The 19,582-nt window shown below is 38.6% G+C and overlaps 2 protein-coding genes across 4 annotated transcripts in view; one reads left to right on the forward strand and one right to left on the reverse strand.

Annotated features, from left to right (window-relative positions):
• Positions 1-227: 227 nt before the first annotated feature.
• Positions 228-9,264, reverse strand: cUnh7orf78 (chromosome Un C7orf78 homolog). 2 transcript variants are annotated; one of them, XR_013973371.1, is made up of 7 exons: positions 9,158-9,264; positions 8,951-8,982; positions 2,489-2,596; positions 2,014-2,110; positions 1,757-1,841; positions 1,481-1,620; positions 228-364 (listed from the first exon to the last, which is right to left on the reverse strand). XR_013973371.1 is itself a non-coding variant. In XM_080896341.1 (4 exons), the coding sequence occupies exons 1-4, from the start codon at positions 2,197-2,199 to the stop codon at positions 278-280; spliced, it is 498 nt and encodes a 165-aa protein (XP_080752467.1). In that variant the 5' UTR covers positions 2,200-2,366; the 3' UTR covers positions 228-277. The 2 variants fall into 2 exon arrangements, 1 of the variants encoding a protein (XP_080752467.1); XM_080896341.1 differs by lacking the exons at positions 2,489-2,596; positions 8,951-8,982; positions 9,158-9,264 and having other exon boundaries at positions 2,014-2,366.
• Positions 9,265-11,198: 1,934 nt separating this feature from the next.
• Positions 11,199-19,582, forward strand: part of vwde (von Willebrand factor D and EGF domains) — a 28,506-nt gene continuing 20,122 nt past the window's right edge. The window contains exons 1-7 of one of the 2 annotated variants that reach the window (XM_080896672.1): positions 11,199-11,546; positions 13,017-13,207; positions 15,064-15,295; positions 15,783-15,857; positions 16,569-16,798; positions 17,409-17,498; positions 18,639-18,786. In XM_080896672.1, the coding sequence (XP_080752798.1) occupies positions 11,471-11,546; positions 13,017-13,207; positions 15,064-15,295; positions 15,783-15,857; positions 16,569-16,798; positions 17,409-17,498; positions 18,639-18,786 (1,042 nt within the window). In that variant the 5' untranslated portion in view covers positions 11,199-11,470. The remainder of the gene's footprint in view (positions 11,547-13,016; positions 13,208-15,063; positions 15,296-15,782; positions 15,858-16,568; positions 16,799-17,408; positions 17,499-18,638; positions 18,787-19,582) is intronic. The other variant, XM_080896671.1, reaches the window with a different exon arrangement.

The raw sequence follows: 19,582 nt of genomic DNA on the forward strand, positions 1-19,582 counted from the left end.
GACCGAGGGAGGATTTAGAGAAAGAAGCAAATGTGTTGAAACCTGTGAAGCCTAAACCATGAAATCATTGCAAGAAAATTCAAACTTTTTGAAACTGGTTTGTTTATTCAAATGTTTATTAAACCTTCTGATAAGTAAATAGGAAAACATAACATTTGCTACATCTGGCTTTTGTGTGTAGTTAATTGCTTAAAAATGTATTGTAAAAAGTAAAATCACACTGATGATGTAGAAGTCTCAAAACCTCAGAGCTACAGGGCTAAAGGACGACAGAGAGTCACGGTTTATTTTTCCAGGTTCTCCCAAGTTTCTCTTCCACACGGTCGAGGAAAGCACTGTACACTTCTCTTCTTTGTTTGTGTCTCTGTGAATGAAGAGAAGAAGCAATAATAAAGATGGAACTTTACACCCTCTAAACTGTTGCAAGAAATAAAATCTTTCATACATTTGATCAACTTTGACACAGCGTTTTTGTGAATGTAACACAAGAAATAAAAATAGTTTAATCAAGAGAAAGATTCAACATGAAATTATAAATTCCCCCAACATGTTAAAAATTAAAAATTACGTATTTTTATCAAATCATTATTTTAATGCATCTATGTGTTTTAATGTTATTGTTAGTCAAGCCACCATTTGTCTAGATCAGGTGTCTCAAACTCACGGCCCAGGGGCCACTTGCAGCCCACCTCACCCCTACTTGCAGCCCGTACATTGATATGAAGAAATATAATATGATTTGGCCCTTGAAGTTACTTTTCTTGTTGAGGAGGATTTGTTTGTTTTTGAGTTCAATGTTAAAATAAGTTCTTTAAAAAGCAAAAAATAATTTAATATGAAGGCAATATGAGCAGAGAGCACAAACATGTTGAGGGATTGGCTGTCTTAGTTCAGTGAGAGAAGTATTTAGAAAGAAAACAAGTTTTACTAGAAGTCAAACTACTGTGTACACTTATGTCTGCATTTTTATTTTGTTAAATAAGAACAAAATTAAACCAGATGTGGTCCCACGTGTCTGGCCAGCAAGAGAGGACCAATTTGTTTGTTTGGTAGTTCAATGAAAGGCTTCAGTTAGTTAAAAGTGAGGGAAAAATTGCATTCACGTTTGCAGTTTTGGCTTGTTATACAATATTTGAAATAAAAAGAAACAAAACACTACATTTTAGTAAATATTTGTGGGTGTTTTCTTGTTTGTTTGTGCTGCTTGAACACTAAAGTGACCTTCACATGAGATGACAGTGCCCACAGATCATTTAAGTTTGAGACCCCTGATCGAGTTTAAACTTCTCCTGCAGAGGGCTGTAATCTAAAGAAAAATTGTATTTTCATACTTTGTTGCACTCACATGGCCTTTAAGCCTTCCCACAGAACATAATCTGTGTAACGATTACATGATTTGGGTTTGTTTTTAGATAACAGCCCCCTGAGACTTAATAAAATTAACTACTTTACAGAACTAAAATCAAGAAACTCTACTGACAGTGTAGAAAGCTGATTTTGGAGGCCAGGGCAGTGGAGGGAGAAACAGTTGGGCATCCCATTTTGGTTCTGCAGGTTTATAGGTATCCATCCGTGTCTTGGTGTCTCGTAAACTAAAATCTGTCTCAGACCTGATCTTCACTAGAAGAGAAATAATATTAATCAAGAGAAAAGAGGCTTTTGATGTTGTCACAAATCAATTTGTTTCACTAAATGTTGCTGCCTAAATAGAAAAGTAAGATAAAGCTGCAAATCAAGCTCATAGAAAAAAACTCACAAGTGTCCAAATGCTTTAATTTTAACTTCAAGTTGCCAGGATCTCTCTCATGTGCAGTTATCATATCTGGAAGCTCCTCATCAAGCTGAAATCAGTGATTTAAAGCAAGTCCAGTGATCATGTTAATGTTTTGTCTGCATCTTCCTCCTGTGTTTAAACCAGATATTGTGCTCTAAAACACACTGTATTGTCTGCAGTTTGCATGTGTCTGTGTTTCAAAAAGGTACTAAATCCATGGACTGTTTGGGGACACTTACTGGTCTGAAGTCATGAGGTTTGTGGTTCTTGTACGTCCCAGAATGATACTTTCCAATCTTGACAAACATCAGTTCAGTCTCCAGAGCATCAGGAGGCCTGTGTGAAGTGATGAACTTTGGAGGTTCTTTTCTCTTTGGACACGAGGACAGAGAATTTGGTAGAAACGTCTGATATCTCCTCTTCATTTCTTTGGGCTGAGGTGCAACTATCTTTATATTTTTCTTTCTTTCCCTTATTTCTGAAGTAGACAGACTGCTGTACAGTTTCACTGAGAAATCTGGTGGCCCGATGCTCTGCACATCACACTTCCTGTCTGTGTTTCTAAGCCTAAAATATTTGTTTCTTGCAAAGGAGAGATCTTGACACGCAGCAAATTGTGTTTGTCTTTCAAAAGAAACTGAGGACAATGGCTGTAACAACTTGGTTGGAATCATTTTTATTTGCTGATGTCCAAATAATAATGGAGGTGCTTACCCTGAATTTCAGGAAGATTTCTCATTGCAGACCTAAAATATGAATCCTCTGAGTTTGAATGTAATGTCCTTGTGCCGGTTGTGCAGATGTCCAGAACCCAGTTTTAGCCTAAGAAGAAGGAAACAGAAAGGCTAACTGCAGACACATAAAACAAGCTGCTTGGTAACCAGTGGCCTTAGCCTTCTTAACAAAAAGAACTGGGCTGAGCTCAGCAGGACATTCAACAAAACAGAAAACAGGAACTTGGCAACGCTGCAAACAATGTGGCCTCTGGATTACAGAGACCATGGCACCCTGCAATCCATTTTATTTGTTTTCTATAATGCAGTAAACCTTCAGTTTTACATTGTCAAATACAGTATTTTAAAGTCAAATTCAACTTTGTCAATTTTGTAAAATGTAGAGGACATAAAGGTGCATGAAAACCAAGAGTACTTGATTGCAGATTATTATTATTTATTATTACTTTAAGCTCACTTCAACTAACCAGGAATTAAAAATCACATTATTTTACAATTTGAAACTGTTACTATATAAAGAGTTTAAAGCACAGATATTCTTATATTTCTCAAAAAGTCCTACCACAAATAATGGTGTGTGATATCTGAGTGACCGCTAGATGGCAGCAGATATTGTCATCCTGCAGCCGAGAAGCAGAGAACAGCTGAAGTTCACAGGTATGACATGCTTTCTCATTCTTCTATTAGGAGCAAACTCTTCATTCCTATCTTTCATTTCCTGTCCTGAAGTACTAAAGTTCATCCTCAGAGAAACTCAGAGATGTGAACACAAACCAATGTGGTATAAACCGTTCAGATGGCTTAGAGCACATACAGAGTTAGAGGAAAGCCAGGATGTGACAAACAGTGATGCATCTTCCAGATTCAAGGTGCAGTCAGTCTGTTAGAGAATACTGCTTGAAAGTTTACAGCTGCTACACAGCAGATTTTTATTGACTGAACCACACAGTGGAAAGGAAGCCCACTCTTTTTCCTTCATGCCAGACGTTTAGTTTATTAGAACCATAACACCAGACTTCCCAAAGTGACCACATCTCAGTACATAAAAATAATATTAGATTAAATTATTGCTTTCATTTTTGTTGTTTTTTCTTTATTCAAAAGGTTTTGAATATAATTCTTATCAAAATGTCTGTTTCATTATTATTATTATTATTTTGATGTTTTTGTTGTTATTACGTTTCATGTTTAATCTTTCAATATTTATTTGACCAAGAAGTGAAAATAAGTGTAATTGAGGATCTTTTCTGAAGGAAAATGAAACGTGAGACTGGATGTGAAAAAGAAAAAAAACATTCTATTAAACTCAAACTATACTTTAAAAAATAAACTTCTTGAAACAGTATTGTATATCTATAGATTTCACTAAGATAAAATAAAAATGTTTTAAAAAATAGTTAGATTTGGAGGGTAATCATCAGGGAAAGATTTAATGTGTTAGAAGAAGCAAACCAAGATGACAAAGTTAAAAGGACTATGATTATCAGCGAACTAATAAAAACTGAACTGAAAAAAGCAAATCCAGATCCATCCAAAAACATCTAAAACTAAAGCAAATGGTTTTTGTTTTTTTTAATTTTATTTTTTAAAAATAAATGGAAAATTTCATACTACTGTGTAATAATAGTGGTAAGAGATACCAAAAACAAAAATCTACTTTTGTGGCTCTAAAATATTTGAAAACTTACTCCAACATATATGTTTATAACTTTAGGCAAGGCAAGACAAGATGATCCAGATGACCTGAGGGATCTGGAAGGTTCATACTGGGTCAGGAGGTCACTGATGTATTTTGGTCCTAAACCATTCAGAGCTTTATAGACCAGCATCAGAACTTTAAAGTCTATCCTCTGACGGACAGGCAGCCAGTGTAAAGACCTCAGAGCTGGACTGATGTGGTCCACTTTTTTGGTCTTACTGAGGACTCGAGCAGCAGAGTTCTGAATGAGCTGTAGTTGTCTGACTGATTTTTTAGGTAGGCCTGTAAAGATGCTGTTACAGTAATCAAGTCTACTAAAGATGAATGCATGGACTAGTTTTTCCAGGTCCTGTTGAGACATCAGATCTTTTATCCTTGATATATTCTTGAGGTGATAGTAAGCTGATTTTGTTATTGTCTTAATGTGTTTTTCTAAGTTTTGTCACGGCCTGGGGGTTCAGCTGGTCGCTGATCAGCTCTCTCTCTCTCTCTCTCTCTCTCTCTCTCTCTCTCTCTCTCTCTCTCTCTCTCTCTCTCTCTCTCTCTCGCCAGGGCTGAACTCATTATGGGTTCACGCCCTTGGTCCACGCCCTCGGAGGAAGAAGCACCTGTGCCTCATCAGTGTGGTATTTAAGACAGGAAGCAACGGCTGTTCTTCGCTGGATCGTTGCGAGAATCGCGTCAGTGAAAGTCGAGCGTCCCAGCAAGTATTTTCCCCTGCAGTGTGTGTTTAGCATCTAACAAGCGTTTCTTTGTGTACAGATTCCCTGGACTGTTTCCCTGGTGTGCGAGTGGATTCGTGTTTGGATTGTGTGGAGAGAGACGAGCATGTTCCCCTGGATTTTCCCCGGAGCCCTGCCCCCCTCACCTTTTGTACATAGCACTGTTGTTTAGCTGGAGAAAATTGTGGCACAACCAGTCATTAATTTCCTCAATGCATTTACCAAGAGCCTGTACAGGGTCTCCGTCTCCTGGTGACATTGTGATATATATCTGTGTGTCATCTGCTGTGATAGTTTATTTTGTTCTTCTTTATAATCTGTGCCAGTGGGAGCATGTAGATGTTAAACAGAAGGGGTCCCAAGATGGAACCTTGGGGAACTCCACATGTGATACTTGTCTGCTCAGATGTGAAGTTACCTATTGATACAAAGTATTTCCTGTTTTCTAAGTATGTTTTGAACCAGTTTAGTACAGTTCCTGAAAGACCTGCCCAGTTCTCCAGTCGTTTCAGTAATATGTTGTGGTCAACTGTATCAAATGCTGCACTGAGATCCAGTAAAACTAAGACTGACATTTTTCCACTGTCTGTGTTCAGACATGTCATTAAACACTTTGGTCAGAGCGGTTTCAGTGCTGTGGTTCTGTCTAAAACCTGACTGGAAGGCATCATAGCAGTTATTCTGTTTTAAGAAGCAATTGAACTGTTGAGAAACTGCTTTTTCAATGATCTTACTTAAAAATGGGAGATTTGAGATCGGCCTGTAGTCAAGATTGTTCTTTTTCAGTATAGGTTTAATTACAGCAGTTTTTAGTGGTTCTGGAAACACACCTGACATTAAAGAAAAGTTGATCTGTAACAGGTTTGACTCCAAAGTCTTTGAGACCTTTTTGAAAAAACTTGTTGGCAGGACATCTAAACAGCAAGAGGAGGAGTTTAGTTGACCTAAGATGTCCTCCAGGTCTTTGCCGTTAATAGGGTGAAACTGTTTGATGGTGTTTAAACAGTTTAAACAGTTTTTCGGTGGACACAGTACATATCCTGGATCTGCTGTTGATGTACCAATTGCTTGTCTAATCTTTTGGATTTTGTCTGTGAAGAATTTGGCTAAGTCATTGCAGGCCATGGTCGAATGAAGTTCAGCTGCCACTGACACAGGGGGGTTTGTTAGCCTGTCAACTGTAGAAAATAAGACCCGAGCATTATGGCTGTTTTTAGTGATGATGTCAGAGAAGTAGGACCTTCTTGCACTCCTCAGTTGTAAATTATAATTGTGAAGTTTCTCTTTATAGATGTCATAGTGAACCTGGAGGTTTGTTTTTCTCCATCTGCGCTCAGCTTTCCTACACTCTCTTTTTTCATTTTTCACTAGTGTGGAGTTTCTCCATGGAGACTTTTTCCTTCCAGAGATAACCTTCACCTTAATGGGAGCAATAGTGTCCATGAGATTTAACATTTTAGCATTGAAGCTATTGACGAGCTCATTGACTGAACCTCAGGACAGGTCAGGTGTTAATGGGAAGACCTGGTTAAAGATCTCACTACTGTATTCAGTTATACACCGTTTTGTGATCACTGCTGTTGATATATTTGTGTGGGCTGAAATTTTACTTTCAAAGAAAACACAGTAATGATCACACAGGCCCACATCAGACACAGTAACCTTTGAAATGCTCTGGCCCTTGGAGATCAGTAGGTCAAGAGTGTGTCCTCTATTATGTGTGGCCTCTGTTATATGCTGAGTCAGCCCAAAGTTGCCCAGAGTGTTACTCAGGTCTTTAGTCCCTTTGTCCTGAGGGATGTCCACATGGATGTTAAAATCCCCCAAAATAATTATTGTTTAAACCCAAAACCTGAAAGATTTTTTTTCCCCATATTTCAAAATTAACTCATCATAACAATAAAATACCCATTTTATTTTATTTTCACAATAACAAAAAAGAAAAAATAACATCTGTTGTGTTTTAGAAGAGGCTGACAGTAAGTAGAAGCGATCCCGTCGTGTAAACACTGATCTGTATGCAGCACCACAGTTGTTGCAGCAGTCACTTTGTTTGTAGCTTGGACAGCTGACATCAGACAGCAAAGGCAACAGGAAACCCGAGCTGAGACCAAACAGCGCCTGTGAAGGAAACTGACCTCACTGAGCCTGTAAAATCAGGAGCTGCCACCTTCAAAGGCTCCGGTCGACCTGCAGGCCCTCAGTCCTGTTTCTGAACAGCCCGACCACTGAACCGAGTAACATTTCACCTGTCAGGTAATCAGGAGTTCCAAAGAAACACTTACAGGATCCGGTGGTCAGACATGACACCCTTTATCTCCAAGTCACTCAGACAATATGGCTTCGTTGTTTTAACACCAAGAGAAGATGTAGCACAGATAAATTCAGAGAGAGAAGCCTGCAGATGACAGATGTGTAATTGCTTTTAAGGAAAATACTGATGTAACATGGAGTTTCTCATGTTCCCATCCCAACGTCTGACTGACCTTCAGGGCCTCCATCTGTTTTTATGCTTGTTCGAGCACTGCAGCTGAAGCAGGAGTTTAAGGTTACATTGCTGCTTGTCCCATATGATCAGTCTCTCTTCCCTCCTTTTCTTGTTTGTGTTTATCTTTGTTCACATAGAATAATAGGGTGAGGAGTGTGTTAATGTGGAGGCAAATCAGTGAATAAAAAAATGTCAAATTAAATACAATCAGTCAGAAAATTAGAAAAGGTTTGAATTTATGAATGATAATGTGGAGGTCGAAAGGAGCAAAATCCTGTATTTATGGCCATGTAATGTTTGTTTATCAGTTCAAAAGGTGGGCTCACACACAAAAAAATATATAAATATCTTGTTTTATAGATATTATTGATTGTTTATGTATGTTTAGCATTTTAGGCTCCTATATCAACTGGTCTTAACTTACAGCATGTTTGTCCATGATGGGATTTAGGATTCTGATTAGCTGGATCAGAGACTACACATATAGTTTGCATTGTTTTTTGGGTGGTGTTGATTGCTCCGCCTTGGTCGGGGAATGCGACGGGAGGCTGGATGTCGGGAGCTGAAGCAGGAATAGCTTGTGTCATCGTGACGCAGCTGCTCCAAGGTCGCATCTGTTCCTCACAAAGCAGCTCCCTTTGTAGCATGAGCAATTACAGCAAATCTATTGTTATACAAGGCTTTGCAAATATTTATGAACCTCGTGGACAATCTGTGTATTGAATCTGCAGTGTGTTCTTTTTTCTTTAATGTGATCTTTTTTTGTTTTGTCTATAATATCTGACTCTTTGATTTCAGTTTTCTGCTTTTGTTTGTAAAATGTGTTTTTACAGGCACCACACAAAAAGTTACTATCATGTACACTGTTGTTTGAGAAGCTAACACTGTTAAACAGGAAATTTAAACTTTTTACCCAAATGTTTTGTTAATTATAGCTCTGTTTGGCTGTGACTGATTATTTTTTTACTGATTCTTAGATTAAGATTCAAATGCGCATTTCGCGAAGGTGAATGTAAGCCTTTGACTTACACATCTTTTTTTCCCAGCATATTAATGCATTGTACCAACAGGGTGATTAATAGAACTCATATGCTCGGGCCTAAGTCAGCAGCCTTGCTCTCACCCTGGCTGTAAATCAGAGCACAGACTTACAAACTTACCTCTTCCTTTTTACTCTGTCTTATTTCACTAACTCCTGATGTTGTGCTGTTTATGACTAACTATATTTGTCTCATATTTGTTCATATGTTTTTCCCATCAGTGGTGAATGTTACAGTAATTATTTAGTTTACCTGCATAGTGTATATCACAGTTCTCAAAGGGACACTGCAGTGCAGCCATTTTTGCATTATTACTGATTGTAATGAGAGAAAATTGGACACAATTAGCTTGTATGATTAGGTTAAGCTATTAGGCAATTATGCCAATTTTCCTTTCAGTTTTTTCTTGCCTGGATGTAATTTGGCAGTTACACAATACAACATATCATGCAAGTATATATGTATGCTTGACACTGATACAGGTTTTCCCTACCTGATTGAGCTGAGGCAAATTTGCTTCAAAATCTGTAAAAAGAAAAAAAAGAGCCAAAGATCATAACTTTCATTGTAATTAAAAGCCAAAAAGCCAAAGTGAGAAAAACCCACTATCATTATAACAGTCACGAACAACCTCGGCTTCTGTATTGAGGTTTAATCGCTGGTTGTGTAAGACCAGGAAGGAAAGTAAGTGGGTTTTTACCTAATGGCTTTTCCAGGCTTTTACCAGGTTGATGGTCCAGGAGATTTATGAGGGAGGTCTTAAGTCCTCCAAACAGACGAGCGTCTCAACAAGACAGTCGGGCAGCTTCATGTTGCTCAGGGGGAAGAGAGGAGGAGGTGCGGTCCACAACCTGCTTAGCTGTTAGGTATCCACTGCTTCTGGTTGGCTCTGCAAGTTTACTTATAATTAATCACAGACCTTTGTCTTCCTGCTCTTAGTGAGACTTTACAGTTTATTTAATCTGGAAATAACCTTCCTGCTGATACTTGAATGTTAAAAATGTGAGACCATAGCAGTCCTGCAGATGTATAATAACTTAGTTTAACAGCTTAAACTGCTTTTAGAAAGGAAAGTAGGAACTGAAACAAACAGTTTTGTTTGATTAATAATTTGTCTAACTCTTCAAGCTGATATATCAATCATTTGGTGGGACTAATTTGTAAGATTGTAATCTTAACCTTTCTAAATTAGGGTGGATCAAGAACACATTTCTAGATGTCCTTCAACAGTTTTATAGAAGAAGGAATTGCAGCATCACTTCGTTTGTTGATGCTCTTAAATGTTAAAAAAACAAAACAACAACAACACAAATCCCCCTACATTTTCTTTTTCTTATATTATGTCTTCTTTGTTTTGAGAGCCATCCATTTTTTTAACAACTAGAATTGAGCTATCACTTCCTCTTTTTCATATTTTCCCCTGAACAGATCAGTTTCAGGTCTTTTAACAGAGCAAACATCTTCTCAGCTCCTGCCGGCAAAACAATATCTGAGGCACACAGCTGCAGTAAAAGCTTGAGAATGGAAACAAGCAGCTTGGAAAAAAGATGTTAATGTGATATCTGGTTTATACAAAATCCCACTATTTGGCGAGGATCAGTTCCCTGAAAAATTGAGCACAGAGGCCATCTGTTTTAGCAGTTTGGAGTTGTGACTAATGAAATACCACTGACTGGCCAGTAATAAACCTCTCGTGATTAGTCCTTTGGTCCTTTTCTTCCCATTTAGAAAGACAAGAAAAAAATGTGGTGAAGGCAGTTTTACAAGCTTGAGCTGACTGAGATTACTGATTGTTAACATGCATTTCCCTTCAAATAAAAATATGAAAGAAGCAAAAACAAGTTGAATTTCATTTGCTCTCTTTGTTAATTTTCCATCGTAAATTGTTGCAGAAAAAAAAGCAAAAGTTTCTGAACCACAAAACATCCTGGGGAAGGATTCCATCCCTGAATAACAGCAGTTAGACTGATGAAGGTTTACCTTTAACGCTTACCCAAGGAAATATATATATTGTTGGATTTTCCTAACATTTGTTAGTTAAAATAAGTTAATATCTAGTTAGTTAGTTGAAATAATTCAGACTTATGATGTTTTAAATTTAAAGGTAGGTAAAATTAGTATAAAAATTACTATTAGCTGAAATTCTCAGTGGTTAGTATAACTTGTTATACTTTGATAGCTTTTCTCTTGGAATTCATTAAGCTCAATGAGAAAACTGTATTGTTAGATTTTATTTGAACCGCCTTATTGTCTACAACCTTTCTTATTTCAGAATCACTTAGAAACATTGATGGGTTTTGCTCCTCTGCATTTATCCACTTGAGGGTGCCCAGGGTTTTTCCAGAACCTGGTGAACAGTGCCCTCCTGTTTTGTGCCTTGGTCATGGAATGATGTTCAAACCAGAGATAAATATTTTTGTGTTGTTTGTCTTCTTTACAGTATTCACTGCTGTTCCCGAGCTGCACGTCATCAGCTCAATTATCGGAAATAATCAATTGTTTCGGATTTGAAGAAGAAAAAAAACACGCACATGCTGTGGCTTACATTTTATGCTCATGTTTAATTTCTCAATATTTCCTGATGTTAGATGATACCTCTTGAGGGGAAATCATTAGAAGATTATATGACAATGCATCAGTTTTGGGTTGCAGCACGATTACGATTAATTTGGATCTTTCAGCATCTGAAACAACTCTTTTTCCACTCGTGCGGATATGTGCAGAGGTTTGGGTCGTCAGTAGGTTTGCTCCTCCTAACACACTGTAGCAGTGCAGCGTGCAGCAGTTTGAGGTCAGCCGCTGCAGTCCAGCATCTCCGGTCAGCTTCTTCTTCTTCCCTCAGCCTGAAGCACCTCCGGATTTCCTGCTGGTCCGTTCGTTTTTGGCCTGAAAGCCGATAGAGAGAGAGAGGGGTGGGGGGGAGAGAGAGGTCTTTTGGCACAACAACGGGGCCAATCGCGCTGAGCGCTCGCGCTGTTTGGTGGCAGAGTCGCGTGCTGGACACTGAGGGACGATGAGACCTGAAACTCTTCCCAAACTTCTTCTCTGTGTTGCATTTTCACTGCCCAACGCAGTGCACGTTCAAACAGGTAAGCTCACAGCTCTAAGGTAATCAGAGACACCGTCTTTGAGTATTTTAAGTATTTAAGTGTCATTTTGTCATTTCATATTGCCACATACAAATAACTTTTAAGACTATTCTCGGTTTAGGGGGATGCAGGAGGTTTTCAGGAGGGTTAATATAAAGACAGCTAGCTTTATTGTTGCTGCATGACTTCTTTAGCAGTGTCAAAAATAAGCTGACGCCTTTCCATCTATCATGAAGGTATCTAAGGCCACATAACCTCCAAATATCCCACATGACGTATTTTGCTCTCAGGCTTCCCCTCAAATAGGCAAACAGGATGTGGATTCTCTAAGTTCCTGTTCAGCTGACGAGGACTGTAGTGACCAGGTGTTGATTAGAAAGGATGCTTGCTTTGAAAGCTGCTGTCCTGGCTTTCGGCAGCTTGTCTGCCTGTCACTGCTGTGCAGGCTCTTTGAGGATATTACCTTTCACTTTGACCTCTCAGGTCAGGAAACTTTACGGTGCCAAAAACAAGCTAGCTCTTCATGGTTACAGCCCCCTCTCCTTTGTCTGTCTGGTCTATTTTGCCTCCCAGTAAAGATATGAAAGAAGCCAGAACACCAGTACATGCTGAATTTCAACTTGCTGTCTCTGTTTGTGTCTCACAACAGCAGTCTCTAAAAGTGCTTTAGATTGTAAGGTGATATGAATAATTACACAAATTGATTGAATTAAAATCCAGTGTGGTGAAGTCAAAATTACAAAAAAAATAATTGTCCAAAAACCTATAGACACAACTATATATATTTAAAAGGAAATGTCTTTATTATCTTTTGAAATGTTTTGCTTGGGAAAGAGCTAAATATTTACCATTGCCATTAGGTGTTTGCAGTAACATTCAAGTCTAATGGCAGCTGACATGTACCCCAGTGATTTTTGAACAGGCCTATAGAAGTACCCATCTTTGAAAGTAAAGAGGGGCCAGTCATCAGCTTAAAGTATGACCTATGAAGTATGAATTGGTTTTGGAGATTCTGCATTCACAGATGTTTACTGCAGCTGTCCTTGTGTGTGTTGAGGTCAGCAATCCACCAGTGCACCTTGGGAAAATATCTCTCCAAAACTGGACACTATGTCATTTAAACTAGCTACATTTGCAAAGTGGACTTTGCACATACATAATTGTAACCATGCATAACAGTTTATGATGAACTCTGTTTTGTGGGCATCTGGTCTAAACTTCACAAGACAGCAAAGCACTGGCTTCTCATCCTACATTGGCTCAAGATGTCCATAGAGTTTAGTGAGTGTGTTATCACCTTTCAGATTCACTTTGAAATGTTTCTGTTGAACACAGGCCAGCTGGAGAGTTGATGTCCACAATACAACATTTGGCCAGCAGAAAGCTTTCCGTATACAGTATTTGAATATTGCTACTGACAGTCTTGGTGAGAATCCAGTCCTTATGTTGTCTCTCTGGCTGTGCCTTCAGTGCTTCCTCCAGAGTGTGCGCCAGGAGGCCACTCGGTCCTCCAGAACCCCTACCGTAGCACCACCTTCAGCTCCAGCTGGCTGCAGCAGTCATCCCTGCAGGACTTCATCTGTGACCACTCCCTCACACCGGGCTGGTACCAGTTTCAGATTTTTGACAAGCCAGCGAGTATGCCCACCCAGTGTGTGGAGGTAAATGATGTTTTTGTAAAAGATTTTTCAAAGAGAGTGAGATCTGTTTACAAGTGTTGTGTTTCTTATAAATGAGCTTCCAAGGATGTTGATGCTGTGAGGAACTATTCTATTCTTTTTATCTGACTATAAATTATATTTCCTTCATCTACTACCTTCCCATGGAACTCCATTAATTTGATTTTGTTATTCAAACCATTTAGCTGACTCCTTACATTGTTTGAGTTACACATAGTCCAGTAGTGTCAACATACTATAAGATATGTTAAATGTACATTAGAGGAGGCCTATATGCTCATTTCAAAATCCATATTTTTATTCTTGCATTCTAATAAAGTAGCTTTGTGTGAGTCAAAGTTCAAAATAATCTTTGTTTATGCTTCACTGGGCTTTGGTGCATGCATGTTTATTACCTGCCTCGAAATATCCACTTTTAGTGACATCATAGAGATCCAAGTCAGGAAAACTATATAAAACTAAGCATTTCGAGCAGTTTGAAGGGTGAGCTTCAGGCTCCCAGGGATTACTTGCATGTACACTGGCCTAATTATTTGACATATCGTCATTATGAGCAACAGTCATTGTTTAGAAATTTATAGATATCATGTAAGGTCAATCATAAAAACTGCATATAACTCAAGTGCACAATCTTTTTTCACATTGTATAGAACTGAGGTAAATCAGCTTTATTAAAAGACTGCAGCTAAAACTCCAAAATCATTAGCTGCATTTGAAAATTTCCAATAAAAACTTCAAATATACCAATGAGAAGCTGTAAAAACACTCCAACTGTCCCCATATCCATCTACTGCAAGTAATTAACTGAACTTAGTTTAGGTTTGCTGAATCGTAACCTTTCTATTTCTCTATCAGCTTGTATAATTTGTTAAAACATTGATTTTTCTAACTTTGAGGCTTGAATTCAAGATGAGTCATTTTTTTTAACCAATGTAGGAATTTTTCACCAATTTTTAGAACAATTTCACAGGTATACTGCACAAATTCAGTCACTCATTGTGACCTCTATTAAAGGTCATAAAAAATAAAATAGAATTGCTTCCATTTCTTTGTTTTATATTCATGTGATAAACTTAAATGTATATGTATATAAATTATATGCTTGTTTAATTACAAATATAACCTGATAAGATGTGAAAGCCCTTGAGACCCTATCCATGTCCTCATGAGGGGAAACTCTGAGGTAGCCTGCCTGTCATGCGAGTTGTGTGTTTGTGTGTATACACATATTTATGAAGGAGAATGAAAGGAGAGTTGGAATATGTCTCATGTGTTGTGGTTGGCCTGCTGTGAGCCTGCAGGATCCATCTAAAGTGTCACCCTCTCAGCCTCCTGCTTTCCCGGGGCATCGCTGCTCTCCCTGGGTGATGGATAACTACAGGAGTGGACGGAGGAAGGAAGAGACGATTGCTGTGAACATGTGTTACATAACAAGGCAATGTCTTTTTGATGATGTTAGCAAATAAAGAGTTAGATGTGTCAAAGCCAAGAACCTTTTAAGGAGAACCAGGGTATAATCTGTAATGTTATCAGATATCTTCTTTTGGACATTTTCTAAATTATTCAGTTGCAAAGTTATTTAAACCATTTCACTCATTGATTGATTTTAATTTTGGTGTCTGTGGATGTTTCAAACTCAGGTTTTCAGGGCATGTGTGGCAGTACTGTGCTTACTTTCTGGCATTTGTTGTTTTTAGTAGAAAATTTCTATTTCTTTTTATTCCAAAATAGCTTTTACTGGTTTTCCTCCATTCTGGAGGATTAGTTTTGTGAAAGAATGACCATAATACATCCATACATACTGATTCCCCCTGCCCCCTCTGTTTCCAAACATCTAGGTAAACCACTGTGGGACTCAGGCCCCGGTATGGCTGTCTCTGGGTGAGGGTGAGTCCCTGCCGGGGCCACTGGAGGTCAGGCAGTTGACAGCCTGCGCTGCATGGCAGTTTTTCTCGAGCAGCAGCAAAGAGTGCTGCATGTTTCGCATCCCAGTCACTGTCCGAAACTGTGGAGACTTCTATGTTTACCTGCTCCAGCCCACACAGGGTTGCATGGGTTACTGTGCACAGGGTAAGTAACAGTAATTACTGTATGACTGTAATGTAAAGCATGATTCTTATGCCGATACACTGCTCAAAAAAATCAAGGAAAGACTGAATCATAGCAGCATAACAGTAATTCAGTTTAGTATTAGTGGCCGTATGATGCTTAAAGAACAGGGAACGGATGCTGGATGCTGCATAGCTGGAGGCTTTTTGTGTGAAGTTTGTTCTCCTTGTGCCTTCGTGGCTTCTCTTTCTCTTTCCACAGTCCACAGACATAATTTCTCAGTCTAAATTTGCTGTAGCTGTGAACGTGATGGGCCAGGGTGTACTGTCTCCCACCCAGTGTCAGACAGTGTCAGCTGGCATAGGCATCACTGTCCTTTGATTTCTACATTACGTGCTAATTTATAATGAAAAATGAAAAGGGGAAGAAATGAAATGCGGAAACATAATCGTTTTGAAGTCATGCTATTTTATAATTATCTGTTATAAATCTCCTGTCTCCCTAACAGAGATGTCAGACACTTTGCCCACATCATCGCTGCTCTGCGGTCCTGGTGAGGTGAACGTCGGTGGATCTTGTAAAAGTGAGGACCCCGCTGTTGTGTTTTTATGGCTCTCGCTTGTCTCCTCATGTTAGATTAAATACTAAAACACTTTGGAGGTCAGGGAGGTCATATGGTCAGGAACACACCTCTCCTCTTAATGACTTGAGCCTGTGTCCTGCTGTCCTCTGGTCCCGGTCTCCAGTAGTGACTCAGACTGTGAATTATGCCAAGCCAGGCTTCAGGAAGTAGAGGTGGAAATTAGGGAGAGAAATAATTACAGACTACTGAAAATGTTCATTAGTGTGCTTCAAAAACCAGTATAAAGCTCAGATTTCTGATAATTAAGAGAATTTAGAATTGCTAAATTAATTCATCTTCCTGTTTAATTATTTGCTGTTGTGGGATGTCTGCAATTGTTCTTGCCTTGAAGAACTCGCACCCAACAGGCATCCCGTGTAAATAATGGAGCACATAGAATACCAGTGCATACTTTTGTCTTTGTCTATTTAGCCTTGATTTCTTTAAATCAACCATCTTCTGATTGGCTGCCCTTCATAACAGCAGATTTAAAGAGTAAGTGGGTGTGTCTTCTATATCTGAGATGACACGTGGCGTATGTTCAAAAATATTTAAAATTAGAGAATGATGATAAAAATGTGGATAGAAGTACCTCCACATTTTTCAGAGGACCTTAAAAGTGCCCATTAAGCTTCAATAACCTGCCTCATCTTTCTGCTCCTCCCCCAACAGCTAATCAGCCCCCGACTCCGTCAGTGCCAGTGATCGTCTCAGAGGTGACAGGTAACACCATCTACCTGAAGTGCAGCTTTGAGAGCAGGTCTAACAGCTCCCTGGGTTATGTGGTGGCCTGGTCCCGCCTCTCACCTGAGGGCCGGAAGGAGGAGCTCAAACAAGAGACCACAATCCAGACCTTCGCCTTTATCGAGCTCGACGGCTTCAACCTGCGATTAGGAGACAAGGTGTGCATGTGGGTGAACTAGTCCTTTAAAGAGCGTAGTGGGACTGCTGTTTAGCCACTCTGTGTTAGAGGGAGTTTTTTAAAACCAAATCTCAAAATGATTCAAAAATCTAACAAAGTATGCCTTCAGAAACTGTTCAGCAGGTTTTTGCTGGGTGGGCTTCTCTTACTTTTTGAGAATTTATGCAACCTTCCACTCGTCAGTCTTCTGCAAATAAGATCTGCTATATAAACAAAGACGAGGTTCCTGGATTTCTAAGGCAGCAGGGACTGAAGGAATTACCAATGCCTGTCAACATGTCATTTTATTTTACTGTGAGCTGCTCATGTGTTTAACTGGGCCAAAAGCCTTCAACACAGTCTGGAGTTTTTCTCTGCTTTTATTTCCCATCTCTACTCTCCTTTGTTCAATTCATTTTTTCTTTATTACCATAACATTTGCTTAGTGTGGTGCTGTCAAGGCCTGTTGTATGAAGACTATGACATAATACCCTTAAAATAAGGAAAGACTGCCTGGAAATTGCAATATAGCACACTATATTAAATACTTCATCTTTAAAAATAAACAAAAATGGAAGTAATATATGTGCATCTCCCTCCCTCTGGCTCAGATTTACTGCTCCAGCTCCAGTTTCTTCTTGGACTCGCCCAGTGTCCGGGGTATTTCGGTGGAAAGTCAGGAGTTCTTTGCTGGGATCAGGGTAAATAATATTTATCTGACATTTATATTTGTGATCTCTCTTTCTAGTAATTTTTTTGTTGGTCATTAGTCTGCAGACATGTACAGGTTTAGACATAAGTTACAGTGTTTTGAGCTTTCTGTCCTGTGAGGTAGTCTGACTCCAGCGTCAAGGAAGGTGTTAGGTGAGCAGACTCAGCAGACATTTTGGGTTCCCATAGATGAGCGATTTATTTACAGTGAAACTTAACAAAACTCCCCCAAATTAACTTAAGTAACAAAAGTCAAACACAGCAACACAACTCAGCTCTCCTCCCTTCTCTGAATCAAGCAGAGACTGACTATATATAAGGCTGTCAAGTTCTTTTCAATTAGTCTAGCCAATACCACTAGCTTGAGCTGAGGAATCTAAAACTCAACACAAATGACTGAGAATTAAATAAAGCTCCCCACTCTTCTGATTAACACATTTACACAACTAAATGGCCCGATATAAGAAGAAATATTCAGCAAATCCTTTTGTAGGGGAAGCATTCCTATGATAAAAGAAACCCCTCCTCTTTGTTTAACCTGCTGATGTCAGACATGACATCATCAGTACTTTAAAAATCAGAAAATGCTGGGCGGGCCTTTCCCCACACCTGACCTACATGAAGACTGAAAACAAAAAAAAACAATGTAATTATGCACAAATGACTTAATTCTGCAACATAATAAAATACAATGCAACATGTAACTGAGTGTTTGCTTTAATTTCTGAATGTTTGGTTTGCTGGCAATGTAATGCTTACGCAAACAAACCCGGGATAGTCAGTGAGCAATGTTACTTTGACAATACCAAATCATAGCAAATAAATATATATAGTGAATAATGTGCATAATGTGCAAAAAGTCAATACTTCTGGGACAAGTGGAGAGTATTACAACTGCTCATCCACTTTGTCACATGTCCATGTAAATAAAAATTAAGAGACGTGTACACAGACATAAAACATATTAAAAAAGACAAGATTATGCTTTCATTTAGATTTTGGTTGTTATTTTGACTCAGATCACTTAAATATCAGCTTATCGTAACTGTCTTCTTCTAGATGAGTTGTGGATAAACACTCGGTATAAAAGACCAGACCACCCTCTCTTTCTAAAATCATGTTTTGTGCAGTTAAGACCAGAGGCGAGCAGTGTATCTGAGGATGGCAGATTGTATGAGATGGTGGTCGAGAGCACGGTTCCTCTTCCATGTCCAGAAGGGTCTCCAGCTTCTGCAGAGCAGTGCACTCTGTCCCTGCAGCTCAGCACAACAAGTGAAGGTGACCTGGTTGATCTGTAAAAATGACAGTGTGTACTGTTGCTTTCTAATAGCACAGGCTGTACTGTAGGCAGTTTACAGGGAACATTAATGCAGATTTTATGCTTAAAATGCATTTTTAAACAGCAGGTTATTAACTTGCAGTAATCTCTTAAATGATCCAATATGTGGATTTGATTATCAAATATAGCATATGATGCCATGTTAATTCAATGCTGTGCAGTGAGCCTAACATCAGGGTCAAATAAAAAAATATGATATGTATAGTAATTTGATTACTTTTTTGCAATACTTAAAAGGTATTGTACCTGTATGATGTTGTATAACATTTAAATATAAATATTTTTTATAAAAATATCAAATTACCCACTGAAAAATATTATAGATATACAGATATACAAATGCATTTCAGGTTGATGTCACATAAAACTTTTTTACAGCTGTGATCTAGTAAAGCGTTTGTTCTTGTGTTCAGAGATGCTAAATATGTTGTGCCTGTTGTTTGGGATCAGTGAAGGGCTGCTCCCTCCCTCAATCTATGTGCATAAGAATAATTAAGTCAGTGTTTGGAGAAACTTTAATTGTGGTTTAAGGCATATTTAATCAAATTTACTATGCTTCATTTATTTTAGCCCATAGGAAAGTCTCCACCACTTTTTTTTGTATAAATCTGTAGAAATAAATGAAAGGAGAAGGGGCTGATTACATGTTAATAAATCTTTGTAAATGTCTCTAACGGCAGGACCATTTAAATGCTGTGTTATTGCTATTTAGCTATAAAGAAATGTCTGTGCAGT

The sequence above is a fragment of the Rhamphochromis sp. 'chilingali' genome (genome assembly GCF_963969265.1).
Source record: "Rhamphochromis sp. 'chilingali' genome assembly, chromosome: 11".
Taxonomy (NCBI): Eukaryota; Metazoa; Chordata; class Actinopteri; order Cichliformes; family Cichlidae; genus Rhamphochromis; species Rhamphochromis sp. 'chilingali'.